The sequence below is a fragment of the Panthera onca genome, chromosome A1 (assembly GCF_046562875.1).
Source record: "Panthera onca isolate mPanOnc1 chromosome A1, mPanOnc1 haplotype 2, whole genome shotgun sequence".
In the NCBI taxonomy this organism is placed as follows: Eukaryota; Metazoa; Chordata; class Mammalia; order Carnivora; family Felidae; genus Panthera; species Panthera onca.
This window is the reverse complement of record NC_138339.1, coordinates 13,381,712-13,396,779: the sequence shown is the minus strand read 5'-3', so window position 1 is coordinate 13,396,779 and position 15,068 is coordinate 13,381,712. Positions and strand designations below refer to the sequence as shown.

At 47.0% G+C, this 15,068-nt stretch overlaps 1 protein-coding gene across 1 annotated transcript; it reads left to right on the top strand.

Moving 5' to 3' along the window:
* The first annotated feature begins 1,195 nt into the window (after positions 1-1,195).
* On the top strand, positions 1,196-14,589 carry ZNF622 (zinc finger protein 622). Its single transcript, XM_060634385.3, has 6 exons — positions 1,196-2,347; positions 3,082-3,342; positions 3,573-3,735; positions 6,478-6,590; positions 12,715-12,858; positions 14,307-14,589. The coding sequence occupies exons 1-6, from the start codon at positions 1,723-1,725 to the stop codon at positions 14,438-14,440; spliced, it is 1,440 nt and encodes a 479-aa protein (XP_060490368.1). The 5' UTR covers positions 1,196-1,722; the 3' UTR covers positions 14,441-14,589.
* Positions 14,590-15,068: the final 479 nt, after the last annotated feature.

The window sequence follows — 15,068 nt, the reverse complement described above, 5'->3', positions numbered from 1 at the left end:
TTTGATAAGCTGAAAAGCACGTCTTCTGGAATAAAAACCACCACCAGACAACACTGCAGTAAAAAATTCATTTAACAAATACCGAGCCATCTACGTGCCAGCGCTGTCCCCACACTGGGCACAGAGCAATGACAGGAGTCTGGTTTGCCCAGGATGGTTGGGTTTCCTGGGACACAGGACTTCAAGTGTTAAAACTGGGAAATCAGTGGCAAACAACAAACGCTAGTGGTAGTCAATCTCCCATAATGGTCCTCAGACACCGTCTTCATGCCCCTATGTAGTCTCCTCCCACATTACATAGGGCTGGCCTTCATAATAACAGACCGTGGAAATGACAGTGTGTCACTTCCAAGGCTAGGTCATAAAAGACACAGTGGCTTCCACTTTGCTCCTTCTGGAGAAGCCAACTGCCATGTTATGAGGACAATCAACTGGAAAAGGCCACTAGGTGAGGAACCAAAGCCTCTTGCTATCAGCATGTCAATGAGCCATCTTCAACAATGAGCCCGAAGCCTTCAACATTCACGTTTCCTAGACCCGCGCTGTTGCATACGAGGCCACAGAGTTAATTGAGCACATGAGAGAAGGCTGGCCCCTGCGATGTGCTGTTGTGTAATAATACACACCAAAGTCCCGAGATCTAGTACCAACAGACGAAATGTAAAATTTCTCATTAAATCCTTTGGGTTGAGTACAAGTCCAAATGACAAAATTGTGTATATGTTGCGTTAGATCTTACAACCCTTTCTTTTTGCATTTTAAAAACGTGGCTGCTATTGGACTGACGATAACCTCTGCGGGTGGCTCCGATTACATTTCCAAGGCCTGCGGCTTGGCTGCGCTCCCAGCTGGCAAACTTTGCATTCAAGCGTTTCGCCTGCGCCCTCGGCTGGAAGGGGCCGCCTCGCAAAAGCCGAGGCTCTGGCCCGGCCTCTGGTTTTCCTGCGAATTCCCGCAGCCTCCGGCTCCAGTCTCCGGTTTCCCGGGACTCCGGCTGGTCCGGCGAGCGCTCGGGCGGCCCGCCCCTCCCGGCTTCCGGGACACCCACTGTCTGAGCTGCCAGAGCGCAGCGCGCGGTTTTCAGAGAGGCCCCGCCCTTCGCGTGGCTACCGGACCCCCCCAACCCCCCTTCGCGTGCCTCCCCCTGCCGCGCAGCCGTCGCCTTCATCGCGTCACTTCACACCGCACAACCACCAGGGAAAGTCACCTGGGGTGCGCAGCGCCTTTTGATCAACACTCACCTCCGTGGACCCAACACTCACCTCTGGCTGGCCCAATCGGCACCCACCTCAGGCTGGCCTACTCACCACCCTTCTCCGGCTGGCCCAATCAACATCCACCTTAGGCTGGCCCAGTCAACACCCCCCTCTGTCTGGCCCAATCAACATCCAGCTCCTGCCGCTCTGATCAACACCCACTTCAGAATAACGCAATCAGTACCCGCTTCAGGCCGACTGGGCGGGGCCTGGTTTGTCACAGGCCTTCCCTCGTCTTCCGGGACCCGCGGCGGGGGCGTAGCTACAGATCGAAAGGCGGGACTTCCTGCCCAGCGAAGCATAACTTCCCTAGTGTGCCGGAACTCCTCACAGATCGAGGCTGGAAGCCAGCGGGCGCTCTGGTTTCTTGTGAGCTCCGAGGCGAGTAGAGGTTTGAGCGTCTGGTGGCGTTCAAGCTGTCGTCGCTAGACTTCTGCCTTGGTCGCCTCTAATCTCGGCCCTGGAGATGGCGACGTACACCTGCATTACCTGCCGGGTGGCGTTCGACGACGCGGAGGTGCAACGGGCCCACTACAAGACGGACTGGCACCGCTACAACCTGAAGCGCAAAGTGGCCGACATGGCCCCGGTCACCGCCGAGGGTTTCCAGGAGCGGGTGCGGGCGCAGCGGGCCGTGGCGGAGCAGGAGAGCAAGGGCACGGCCACCTACTGCACCGTCTGCAGTAAGAAGTTTGCCTCTTTCAACGCCTACGAGAACCACCTCAAGTCCCGGCGGCACGTGGAGCTGGAGAAGAAGGCCGTGCGGGCCGTGAACCGCAAAGTGGAGATGATGAACGAAAAGAACCTGGAGAAAGGCCTGGGCGTGGACAGCGTGGACAAGGATGCCATGAACGCGGCCATCCAGCAGGCCATCAAGGCTCAGCCGTCCATGTCTCCCAAGAAGGCCCCCGCAGCGCCGGAGGAGGAGCCCAGGAGTCCCGTGGCGGTGGCTGATGGAGGACGTGCGCCTCACGACCGGGACCCGGCCGAGAAACCTCCCCGGCTGCAGTGGTTTGAACAGCAGGCCAAGAAGTTGGCAAAGCAGCAGGAGGAGGAGGAGAGTGAGGAGGAGGAGGACCTCGACGAAGAAGGTGGTGGCTCTGTTGCGGGGGCGGGGAGGAGGTGAAACTGACGAGTGAGGGTGGTTTCGATCGTTTCCCGAGTGACTTGTCGGAGCGTCAGGCCCGCAGGGAATTTTGTCTGTTTCGTTAACTGGGGTAGATTCAGGGCCTGGAAGCTTATCGGGGGCGTTATTTAATAAATAGTTACTTAATAAATAGTCGTAGAATGAATGGATGACTTCCGTTTTGAAGGAGAAGGCATCGAACACACGCATGGGGTGGGGGGGGGGCGTGTTACCGCGCACACCAACTGCGGCAGGGTGTGTGATTCTGCTCGGTTTCTGGTTATGATGGCTTCGCACTTAATTCAGTTAAGACAGCAAAGTGAGGGGTTCAAACTGCGGGGGTTAACCTGAAATGTGGAGCTGGAGCCTCCCCGGTTTCACGAGCTGTTTATTCCTTCCTGCCCTCGTGGCACGTCCTGTTACTACTGATTGTGTAGGTAGAGGCCTGGGAAGGAAGTACAAGGAGACCCCTGTATGCTGGAAAAGAAAGCTTAAGGAACGTTTTAGCGCCACAGATTTGTCCGTGTAACTTCGGCTAACGTGGAGATCGCGAAAGAGGGTTTGTCCTGCAAGTGGCATTCTCCGGGCCCAAACGGAAGGCTGCTCTGCCTCGTGCTTGGGAGTCTCTGTGGTTTCTTCGCCGGCAGTTACCCACCACCTTGTTAAACTAACATTGTTTTTCAACTCTCTGGCTTGAAGATTGGGAAGATATCGATTCTGATGAGGAGTCGGAATGTGAGGATGCTGAACCAATGGACGAGGCGCAGGAGCCGGATGCGGAGGAGGGGGAGGCTGGGGGAGGCCCCCTCAGTGGTGCTATCCCCATAACGGACTGCTTATTTTGCCCCCATCATTCAAGCTCCCTCATGAAGAATGTGGCTCATATGACCAAAGTCCACAGCTTCTTTATCCCCGACATAGAATATCTTTCTGATCTTAAGGGACTGATTAAATACTTGGGTAAGTACAGTAGTTTTCCTTTTAATGAGCAAATGCCACGTTATTGGGGGGTCAAGTTTCAGGAGAACATTTCGTTTTTTGTTTCTCGTCGATGTTTGATTTGGTTATCTGCTTATTGTGTAAAGATCAAAAATTTGATGCATGTGTTTTGAATCGCGGAGATGCATTGTGAGCTTTGAGCTGGCCGCAGAAAGCTACCCTTGTGTTTTGTCCTCCACTTATTTTTCCAGGAGAGAAAGTTGGCATTGGGAAGATTTGCTTGTGGTGCAATGAGAAAGGGAGATCCTTCTACTCCACGGAAGCTGTGCAGGCACACATGAATGACAAAAGCCACTGTAAGCTCTTCACGGACGGTGATGCTGCTTTGGAATTTGCAGACTTCTATGATTTTAGGTAAGTCTGTCGTGTGCAATGTGAAGCCAGGTGGGCTCATCACACTTGAACCTAATGGATAGCGGTGTGCCTGTGCCTGATGCATGTGCCGTATATGCATTACGGCTCTTTTAACACTTCCGTGTGGGGGACCGTTCCGTGTCATTTTGTCGATAAGAAACTAAGAGTTGAGCCCACACATCTAATAAAAGAGATCTGATAAAGAGAAGATCTCGGGTCCAAACTGCAGTTTGTCCGACTTGAGAATTTCTTTTTCTTTATCGGTGGTTTAAATGATCAGGAGGTCACTTTTGCCGGCCCCCTTGTGGACAGAGGGACTGAAGTGAGATTTCATGTTTTGGTTTCCCTGAGAGTCCTTGAATCACAGGCTGTCTCCTGAGGGAATTGAGTTGGTTGCTGCACTAGGCCAGTCCCAGGCATTCGATGGTGAGATTATCCCATAGGTGGCTCACCCTTAACTAGAAAGTCGGATAATTCACGCATGGTGCCAGGAATCTGTGGCAGGCACTTTTGAACAGCTGATAGTGTCATGATACTTAGGACCTAGCACAGATGTGCTACACAAGCAGATGTGTGTAATTACCGTGCCAAATATCCACCGTCTCCAGATACACGTGTTCAGAAAAGTCCTAGCCTTTTAAATTATCCTTTTGCATTTTCCTCCTGATTTCTCACTCTTGTCATCGAGGAGAAGTTTTTCATTCAGCCGTGTCGGTGGCTATGTAGTGGTATCCCACTGTGGTTTTAATTTTCGTTTCCCTGATGTTACCTAATGTAGTTGACAACCTTTTTGTATTAATTGGTCACTTGGATATCTCTTGTGAAGTGTCTGATCAAGTCTTTTGTCTGCTTCTTTATTGGGATTGGGTGATCTGTCTTATTACTAACATTTTAATGTGTAATTCTCCAATTTATTTTCTATGTGTATTTGAGAACATGTCTACGAACATAAAGAATCTTCTGCAATTGCACTGTCCAATAATGGTAATTACTAGGTGCATTCATAGGACTGTTTAAGTTAATTAAAAATCAAGTTAAAAACGTAAAAATTCGGTTGTTTAGTTGCACTACCTACATTTCAAAACCCAGTGCCTAAAAGCACATGTGACGAGTAGCTACTTTATTGGACACACAGGCACAGAAAGTTTCTGTGGTCACAGAATCTTTTCAGACGGCACTCTCCTAGAAGTTGTCTTAGAATGGCTAAATTCACGAGAGCAACATCTCTAGCACTACCTTCTCCTCCCTCCTACGGAGAAACAAATAGGTGAAAGAATTCAGTTGGAGGCCATTTGCTCAGTCATTTGTGGTTTTTTTTTTTTTTATAAAGAAAATTTTATATTTACAGCGAATTTGAGCAGAAGGTGCAGAGATTTCCCATATAACCCTTGCCCCCGACACATACATAGCCTCCCTCGTTGTGGACATCCCACACTAGTGGTACATTCCTGAGTGATGACCTTACGGTCGTATCTCATCATCGCCAAGTCCGTAGTTTACGCCAGGGTTCACTCTTGGCGTCGTACATCTTCTGTTTGGACAAATGTATAATGACCCGTGTCTGCCGTTATTGTATCATACAGAGTAGTTTCACTGCCCTGAAGATCCTGTGGGTTCCACCTGTTCTTCCCTCCTTGTCTCTTCAGACTGGCTTCTTTCACTTAGTAACGTGCATTTAAGTTTTCTCCATTTCTTTTCATGGCTTGATAGTTCATTTCTTTTTAGTACTGAATACGGTTCTGTTTTCTGGATGTACCACAAGTGTGTTTATCCACCCAGCTCCTGAAGGGTGCTTTTGTTGCTCCCACATTGGGGCAGTTATGAATAAAGCTTCTATAACCATCAGTGTGCAGGTTTTGTGTTGCTGACATGGTTTCAGCTCCCTTGGATAAATACGAAATAGCACGATTGTGGATCCTGCGGGAAGAGTATGTTTGGCTTTGCAAGAAACCCCCAAGCTGTCTCGGAAAACGGCTGCACCATTTTGTGTTCCCGCGAGCGATGAGTGAGGATGCCCATTGCTTCCCATTCTTGCCGGCATTTGATGTTGTCAGTGTTCTGGATTTTGGCTGTTTTAATAAGCGTGTGTAGTGTTATCTCTTTTTATTTTGCATTTCCCTCATGACCTGATGTGGAGCGCCTTTTTACATGCTTATTTGCAGCCTGTATATCTTAGTGAGGTGCCCGGTGAGGTCCCTGCCCCATTTCCAAGTCTGGTTTATATTCTTATCACTCAGTTTTAAGAGTTCTTTACATGTTTTGAATAACGGTCCTTTATCAGATGTGTCTTCTGCCAACATTTTCTCCCGGTCTGTGGCTTGTATTGTAATTCTCTTGACACTGTCTTTCCCAGAGAAGTTTTTCATTTTAGTGAAGTCCATCTTACCAGTTATTCCTTTCGTGAATCGTGCCTTCCGTGGGGCACATAAAAAGTCCTCACCGAACCCTAAGTCGTCTAGATTGTCTCCCATGTTATATTGCAGTCATTCTTATAGTTTTGTGTTTTACGCTTAGGTCTGTGATCCATCTTGAGTTTATGGGTCACTTGCACACTCTGTCTTACAGAGGACGCGACCAAGTTGGCTTTCCTCCTAAACGTTTCAGCTTGCCGGGCCTGCAGCGGTTGGTTCCCTGCGCTTAGGTGGCCAGTGGGTTTGCCAGTTTGCAAACACGATTTGTCTTTTAGTCAAATTTGAGGTATTAGTCTTCTTATTAATGCCATTATTAATGCCGCTGTTACAGGAGTAGCTACCCAGATTACACGGAAGGCGGGCAGCCTGATGGGACTGAGGACTTACCCTCCGAAAAGACATTAGAATATGATGATGAAACCATGGAGCTGATTCTGCCTTCTGGTGAGTATGTTTGGCAAAGATGGCATGACGCAGGTGAGGTGATTAGAGAGGCATGTTCCCGTCAGCTCTCTTCCGTCCTGGGGGGAGTCGTTGCAGTTTTATGTTCGCAGGTACATAGTAATGAAGGTCTCCACTTAGCTCTGTGTTGGCTGTTTTGTTTAAATTAGATCAGTGCTTTTGCTCACTTCTGTTATGATTTTGAATGCTTTCATCAGTCATCTCCTTTCAGGTACATAGACATTTTCTCTTTGGTTCTTTCTTGTTATTATTGCCTCATTTAGGTTTCTCTTGTTAATGTTGGCCGTACTCTTATTCTTTGAACTGATTCCTGTTTCCTCACGTTGCTCAGACTTGCAGGTAGTCTGGCACGGGTGTATCGGGCTGACAGTGCCTGGCCCAGTTGCCTGTTTATTTTCTAATTGTGGCAGGGAGGCTCGGAGTTTGAGTTCTGCCTTCTACTTTAGGGAACAGGATTTGACTGATATGGTGGGGATTTATCCCAGGTGGGGATTTATCCCAGGTATGAAAAGGTGGGGGGAGAAAAAGCCATGAATATGAGAAGCATCTGCTGTTGTTTACAATGTTATGATTAGCTGATAAGAACGGGAGAAGCTACAGAAGACCCGTGGGAAGGAAAGGGAATGGAACAGAAGAGCTGACAAGATCCTAATAATACGTGGTATTTACTGAGCACTTAGCATGGTAGGTGGATACATTATTTTATCTTTAGGAGCCAGTGAGTTGGATTCTGTTATCCTTATTCGGCCTGTGAGCCAGCCGAAGCTTAGATAGCTTGAGTAACTGACCCAAGATCATAGACCAGTCAGCGAAGCCTTCTCCACTCCCCCCACCCTGCCTTGGGAGATTTGCAGTGATGCTGCGTAGGAGCAGCTATCCTGCTCATGGACACGACTGGGGGGAAGAAGCCATCTTATGTTACTGCTTTTCACAAGGAGTATCACTGCTTAGGTACAGACAGCCCTCTTTAATTCAGAATAATAACCTTTTAAGGCTAAGGACAGCTTTAGAGTATGACAGTAGAAGAAAAGGGCATGCGGAGCCTGTCTTGAAGATATAGGTCTCCTTACAGTGATAAGAAAGGTGTGGAATGCACAGTGTCGTGGCCTGTGCAATAAACAGTAGCAAAACCAGCCTAGATATATCACAGAGAACCGCTTCTAGTCTTCCTCTGGTGAAAATGCCAGTACATTACATCAGAAATGAGCTTCCTAACTTCATTTCTAAGACTATGACCATCTTTTTTTGCTCCTTATTTCATTAGCATCCACTTCCTTGACTGTAGAGTGAGATTACAACACTCTTTGAGTGAGTTGAATAAGGCGATCCCTTGTCAAGCAATGTCTGGCACGTCACTATGAATGGTGGCTTCGGTTTGCATCAACTGTAGCCTGGTACCTACCAAAATATGCACAACAATGAGCGTAGCCTATTTAAGAAATAGAGTCTATTTGAGAGAAATTTTCATCTAAACCTAGAATTTTGAAACTTAACTAGGGATTCTTTTTTTATTTTTTTAATCTAGAAAACACATTTTCCTAGGATGATTGCGTTTTCCAAGATTAACCAAAGCCAAAAATAGGCATCATCTTAGGATACTCTCTTTGGTCGTCTCCCACACTGGAGCGATTACGAAGTACAATTCCTAAACAACCCTTTCATATTTTTCTTTTTTGTTTCCTATTTAACATTTGTCTATGTCACCATTACCGCTTCCTAAATGGCCATCTGCAATCTGATTTCTGTTCAATCACTTAGCACATTCTTCTTAAGACAACCAGTCTGTTTTCTTTTTCCCTCTGGAATTCTTCCAGGGGGAGCCATTGTTTTTCAGGTAAGTTAGGTTCTTTAGCTGCTGCCCTTTCCCCCCGGCTCCGGGTATCTATTCCTTTACCTACCCACTTGCAGTTTCCCTCCTCTGAGTCTTTGCATGGGTGATACCTCTGACTTACTGCTACTTGTCCTTTAAGACTCAGGTCCACCCCTCCATAAGCCCTTTTGAACTCAGCTCCTGCCCTGAGTATGGAGAGTCTCCTCTGCTCCTGGGGCACTTGCCAATCTGTTGTAACATTTCTCTCACTGCTTTGTAAGTGCTGGCTTGCTTGCCTGCCTTCCCCCATTACTTTTGAAAAAAAGATTGCTGCTTCCATCTCACCACAGGGTCTCAGGCACACATGAGCCAGATGATGTTTCTTGACTCAGTGGCTGAGAGGTTGGAGGCGACTTTAAAAGGAAAGCAAGGTTGATTGCCTTGGGCCTGCCACAGTGTAGGAGAAGCAGGGCAGAGGGAGCCGTTGTGGGCTAAGAGGGGGCCCCGGTGGCTTGGAATCATTGGTCTGCAGGACCGTGCAGCGGGTTGCTTTGTCTCTACATCATCGTGCAGTCCAAGGAGAAAGTGAGAGCATAGGCACGGGAGGGACAGAGAGAGGGACAGAGGATCCTAAGCAGGCTCTGCTGACAGCAGAGAGCCCAACGCGGGGCTTGAACTCATGAACCACAAGATCATGACCTGAGCTGAAGTCAAGTCGGATGTTGAACTGACTGAGCGGCCCAGGTGTCTCAAAGAAGGAAGTGGCGTGAGATTAATTTGAAGGTCCAACTTCCCTGGTTTTTAGAGCCAGGGTTTCCTTGCTCAGTGCTACTGGTCTACCTACTGAGTCACATTATTTTAGAGTACTGGATAATAAACCCCAGGACAACTTTTTTATATCAGACCTGGAAGTAGTAAATTACAGTAACTGGTTTGGTGTTAGTGTGAAATACTGTACTTTTAGACACACTCAGGAAAGACCTAACCCAACAGCCACATAACCTTACCCCACAGGTTCTTAACCAGGCCGTACACATTTTTTTTCTGTGAGTGTGTACTCTCCTGGGTGAAGGCTGTGTAGAGTCTTAGAGTCACCTGTGTGGCCATGAATGCCTTTTTAAATTGAACAGCTAAGTACAGTTTTTCAGGGTAAAGGCTGTAGGTTTTTATTCCTTTATTTCCTTCCTTCCTTCCTTCCTTCCTTCCTTCCTTCCTTCCTTCCTTCCTTCCTTCCATTCTTCCATTCAAAAGCATGCGGGAGCAGACAGGAGAGGAAGAGGGAGAGAGAATCCCAAGCAGGGCTCCACCCACAGTGCGGAGTCTGACGTGGGGCACAGTGCAGGGCTCGATCTCAAAGCTGTGAAATCAAAGTCAGACACTTAACCTATTGAGCCACCCAGGTGCCCGAAGGCTATGGTTTTTAAAAGCACTTGTGACCCGGAGAGGATTAAGAGCCACTAATAAAAATATCTAAATATATGTGACTCTGTACCTTCATGGATCTTCCTTAGTGGCTGATTGCTAAGACCTTATTATGGAATTTGCTTAAATAATAGCAAAACATAGCTTTCTTAGTGAATCAGAAACTGCTAGTATTCTTCTGAAATTTCTTCCAGCTATACTGATATCTTGCTTTTCGTGTCACCCATACTTCCATCATCTTATATTAAAAATTAGTCCTCCTTCAGTTGATCCTCATTACAGTGAGACACGATGGTTTATATTCCATTGGTTTGCCCTCCTGTCTTAGTACTGGTTTGGGAGGTGATGTAATGAGCCAAGGGAATGGGAGGTCTCTGAATAAGCACTGTAAACATGTAGCAGTATTACAGCAGTATATTCAATCACCTGTTTATGTCTTTGAGCAAATTTAGCTTTCAGAAACCTTTTCGGTTATGCTCGGCTACTTCACTGTTAGCATAAGACGTTAGCATGAAGCTAAGTCGGGAAGGATTCTAGTGTGGAGAGCTTGGTGATACTTCATCAACCACGCTCGGTAGAGTCTGCTTTGAACTGGTTTCAAAAGCAGTAGTTGTGATGTCTTCAGTCTAGTTATTTCAGATCAAGGAGATGATCCCAGAGCCAGTGACAAAGAGCATCCGGTAGAGGGCACTGTGAGCATTTACTGCGAAGGCGGCGGTCTGGCTCTGTTCCTTGAGTTTGCTTTAGTGTTCTTCAGCTCCCGTGGAGTAAGTTGGTGTCAAAGACACATCCAGTTAGCCGCTGAGTAGCCGGATGAAACTGTTGGTGGACCCACGGGAATACATAATGAATCTTAGGAAAATTACCATTGGAGATAGTTTCTTTTCCACTGTCTAACGTCTTCAGTTGTAGGATTGGGCAGTTTTATAAGTGGTTATTGCTACGATGAAAGGTAGATGGACAGATTGTGGCTTTACCATAACTAAGACGGAACCCATCTGTTATTTACTGGGCAGTCACACTGTGTTCTAAAAATACTTTTCCTTGATAGGGCCTTCAAGTCGAGCTGCTCTTGGCACGTTCTTGGGGCTTAGTGTCAGGTACTCACTGTCGTTGACACAGGGCAGGCGTAGCTCTAATCTGTGTGTTTTCAGTTCCCCCGCTGGCCGTCAGAAACCTTGGTGTTGAGTTATGAAACCTTTTCAAGGATGTTCTTCAATAATACCTATTCGTCCAAATGCTGCTTATGACTATAAATACGTCGGTTGATTTTGTACTAATGACCGGCACCGTCACGTGATGATTTTGAGCATTGCAGACCTGGAGCATCCTGACCTGTTCTTATAAGTAGAAAATTATAATAATAGGCTTTCCTGCCATAGCAGCCTTCGTTTAAGCTTGAGTCTTTATTCATTGGCTGCATCTTATTTCTTGTGGTTTAGGAGCTTTGTTAACTCTGCGGCCGCCAGAAGAGCCAGGTTCAAGGAAACATGTGTTCATCCATACTGGTAACCAAAAACCAAGCCATCTTTGAATTGAAAGGTTTCTTTGCATTTCTTTCTCTTACCACAAAACAGTCATGACAGTAACTACTTTTCCATATCCGTGTAGCAAGCAAACTGTTTTCCAGGTAGCTTGCCCTACGGGTAGGGACTTCGAATAACCGGACCGAATTTTTCACGTAAATGAACGGTCTGGATCAATGTAAAACTTTCCTAGCAGCTGTACACGTGGTTCTCCCGAGCCATATTTCCTCTGTTCATTTTCAGTGGAAATAGCTGTTTCATGCCTTGTATATATGCTCTTGTCGAATTTCTACATGTATACATCTGTCTGGGAAGGCGCCTGATTAATATTCTTGTGAGGGAATTGTATTTAGTGTTGTATTTAGCAAGCTCTCGGGTAAGGCTGACACGACTGTCCCAGGATCACCCTTTGAGAGCCACTGCGCTGACGGAGCCTGGAGTTAGCCCTCACTGAAGCCCGTCCCCTTCCGTTTCACTTGCTGTGAGCCTAAGGGTCAGCACACTTTTCCTATAAAAAGCTCCATAGTCCACAGTCATTCACCTCTGAAAGCGTGATTGACTTGCATAGTTTTACCAGATCCTTCTGGATAAGCCCAACCTGGAGAGGGAATTCAGCTGACTCATCCTTTAAAATTCTAGCTCACCAGGTGAATTCCATCATTTAGAAAATAACAGGGCAGGGTTTCTCAATGTAGCGACCTTTTAGGCCAAGTAAATCTTTGCCGTGGAGGACTGCCCTGTGCATTGTAGGATGTCCGCTAATATCCTTGACCTCTATCCAGTAGATGCTAGTAGTCCCCCTCCAGCTATAACAACCAAAAATGTCTCTAGTCACTGCCAAATGTCCCTGGAGGTAGAATCATCTTTGAGAACCACCACCGTGGAGAATTTAAGCAAAAGAAAGGTGGATTGATTCTTGTTCTAGACCTAGACCGTGGCTTTTAAACTTAAACATCATTATTGTGTACTTTATATTAAAAAACAAAAAACAAGTTAAAGCCCCTTACCTCTTTCCTAGGGCCCTATTGTCCATATCAGTAAGAGTTGCCATGTGAATTTCTGGAGAGGCATATCGTATATAAGTACAGGATGCTGAGATTTCACGTGACAGTGACTTGCCATTCTCTTTTTTTTAAAAATCCCTCTAGTTTTTTATTTTCTGTCTTTACTTCATTTTTTAATATGCTACTTCATCTTTCTTTAGCAGATAGAGCACTTTTTCTTCTGGCTTCTCCATTTTCCAGCTAGATACCCTTAGAAGTCTGATTTGGAAAGTCCTTGCTCTGTAGCTCTACCTTGAAAAACTATCTAATTCAGCATTTTAATATTGTGTTTTTTTGAAAAACAGGTGCCAGAGTGGGTCATCGCTCCTTGATGAGATACTATAAACAGCGATTTGGCTTGTCAAGAACCGTGGCTGTTGCTAAGAATCAGAAAGCCGTGGGCCGGATACTCCAGCAGTACAGAGCCCTGGGCTGGACCGGCAGCACAGGTGTGTCGATAGCACCGTGGACCGGCCCGGGAACTCGGATCACAAGAACGGGCTTGGGTGAAGTCCTTCCCGTTTATGTTGTCCTTGTGGATCCTCTCTAGAGGAAACTTAACTTCTTGGCTCAGGGGGCTTCCATTAGTACTTGATATGTTTATGGCAAGAAGCCCAAAGCTCCATTCGTTAAAAACTTCATATTCCTGGCACAGTAACTTTCCAAAAGAGAATACAGATAATAGTTATAGACATGAGTACTTAGTAATGAGCAAAGATTGAAATTATCCTGGAGGTTATACAAAGGAATTAACTAGTATCCTTGAGGGCAAATTGCTTAAGCCATGGATTCAAACGTGACTTACCTCATATACTTAGAGGTTCTTAAATGATGAGCAGGAGTAATTTAAGTAACTGAAGCCTCCTTTGCCTCATTTATAAAACTGAGATGATCATAAGGGGACCCACCTGGTAGCATCGTGTGGGTTGACTGTCATAACGTGTGTATGATGTAGTACGTGGACGTCATAAAGGCTGGCAGTCACTCCTTTTTGCAGTTTTCCCATAGAAAAGGTAACAAGAGCGGAATAAAGCAGGCCACCGGAATTGTTAAGCTTTGAAACCTCATCGGTATGAAATTCTGTAAGTCTGTTCTGATGTGTCTGCTGACATGGAGTCCCATCCTTAGGTCTGCAGGGAGAACACGGGTCCACTAAAGGACTGTGGAGAGGACAAAGGAGAGCTCCCTTGGGAGGGCGTGGGAAGCCCCGGGCAGATAAAGTCCGTGTTAAACGCCACGGTGTTCATATACGCGTGGTCTCCTTCACTGTGGCTGCCTGTGAGCCGCGAGGCCGCTGAAATCCAACAGACACTGACTGCATCTTATTTTTGTCCGGAACTATTGTCTGCCTCACTTGAGAGTCTCCGTCTTTCTCTAGCACCTTTGGTCAGCGGCATTTACCTGGGGCTTATAGATCCTTCCAGGTGACGAAAACTAGAGAGGCTTATTCCAGAGAAATGGGTACATGTACAGGTTGTTCTGTGCAGTTCTGGGTGCGCATAACCCCTCACGCCCGTTGCACGGAGACCTCAGGTTAGCAGCTCTTCTTTAAATATAAGAACCCAGTTTTACCCAAACTAGCCTTGGGCTTCTCTGTAAAGGTGTTTTTGTTTTTTTTTTTTTAATTAATGTTTATTTATTTTTGAGAGAGAGAGGGAGGAAGAGTGAGCCCTAGCAGAGGAGGGGCAGAGAGAGAGGGAGAGACACAGAATCTGAAGCATGCTCCAGGCTCCGAGCTGTCAGCACAGAGCCCGACGCGGGGCTCGAACTCAGGAACCATGAGATCTTGACCTGAGCCGCGGTCGGATACTTAACCGACTGAGCCACCCAGGCGCCCCAAGATTGTCTTTTTTTCTGATCACAAATAACCACCCTTTGCCACGTGTCCCTTTTCCAGCCACAGGAGCTGCTCTGATGCGTGAGCGAGACATGCAGTATGTCCAAAGGATGAAGTCAAAGTGGATGCTGAAGACAGGAATGAAGAACAATGCCACCAAGCAGATGCACTTCAGGCCCCAAGTGAGGTTCTGAGTGTCTGCCCAAGGACTGGGTGGTCTGTCCCTTGCACAGGTGTCCTTGCCCGAGGGCCAGGGGAACCGGATTGTGTGACAGCCCCTGTTTGCTGCTACTTCTCCCTGTACTTGATCCGTTCTGACCTGGTAATAAAAGTCAGAATCTCATTGGCGTTTAAATGTCATTTTTGGACAGGGTTCACAGGTTATGTTTTCACAAAGTGAGTGGTGTCTCTGCTGGGCTCTGGGACCCAAACTACTGGCTAGTAATTGTCTCACTGCCTCCGCTTTTACCTGACTCTGCCTGTCGGATTCACGTGGGAAACTCGTGGGTGACTCGTCCGCTCCACACTTGGTTTAATTGGCTGCGGGGTAGCTTACCACGTCCTGGCACCGGGACTTCCGTAAGGGCTTGGAAGATCCTGGAGCAGCTAAGTCGAATGTCACGTGTTTGAAAGTGTCGTGGCTTGTGGTGTGGAGGAAGTCGCTTTCATTGTGTCCAGACGAAGTTAGACAGCATGTCATTGGCTGGCTGTAAAGGTTCTTTCTTTCTAAGTGAGAAGACACAGAGAATGACGGTGCTGTGCACTCAGACTCCGTATCCAGGGCTGCCTTTATTTGAGTAGTTAGATGAGGAAGAAAGGAAA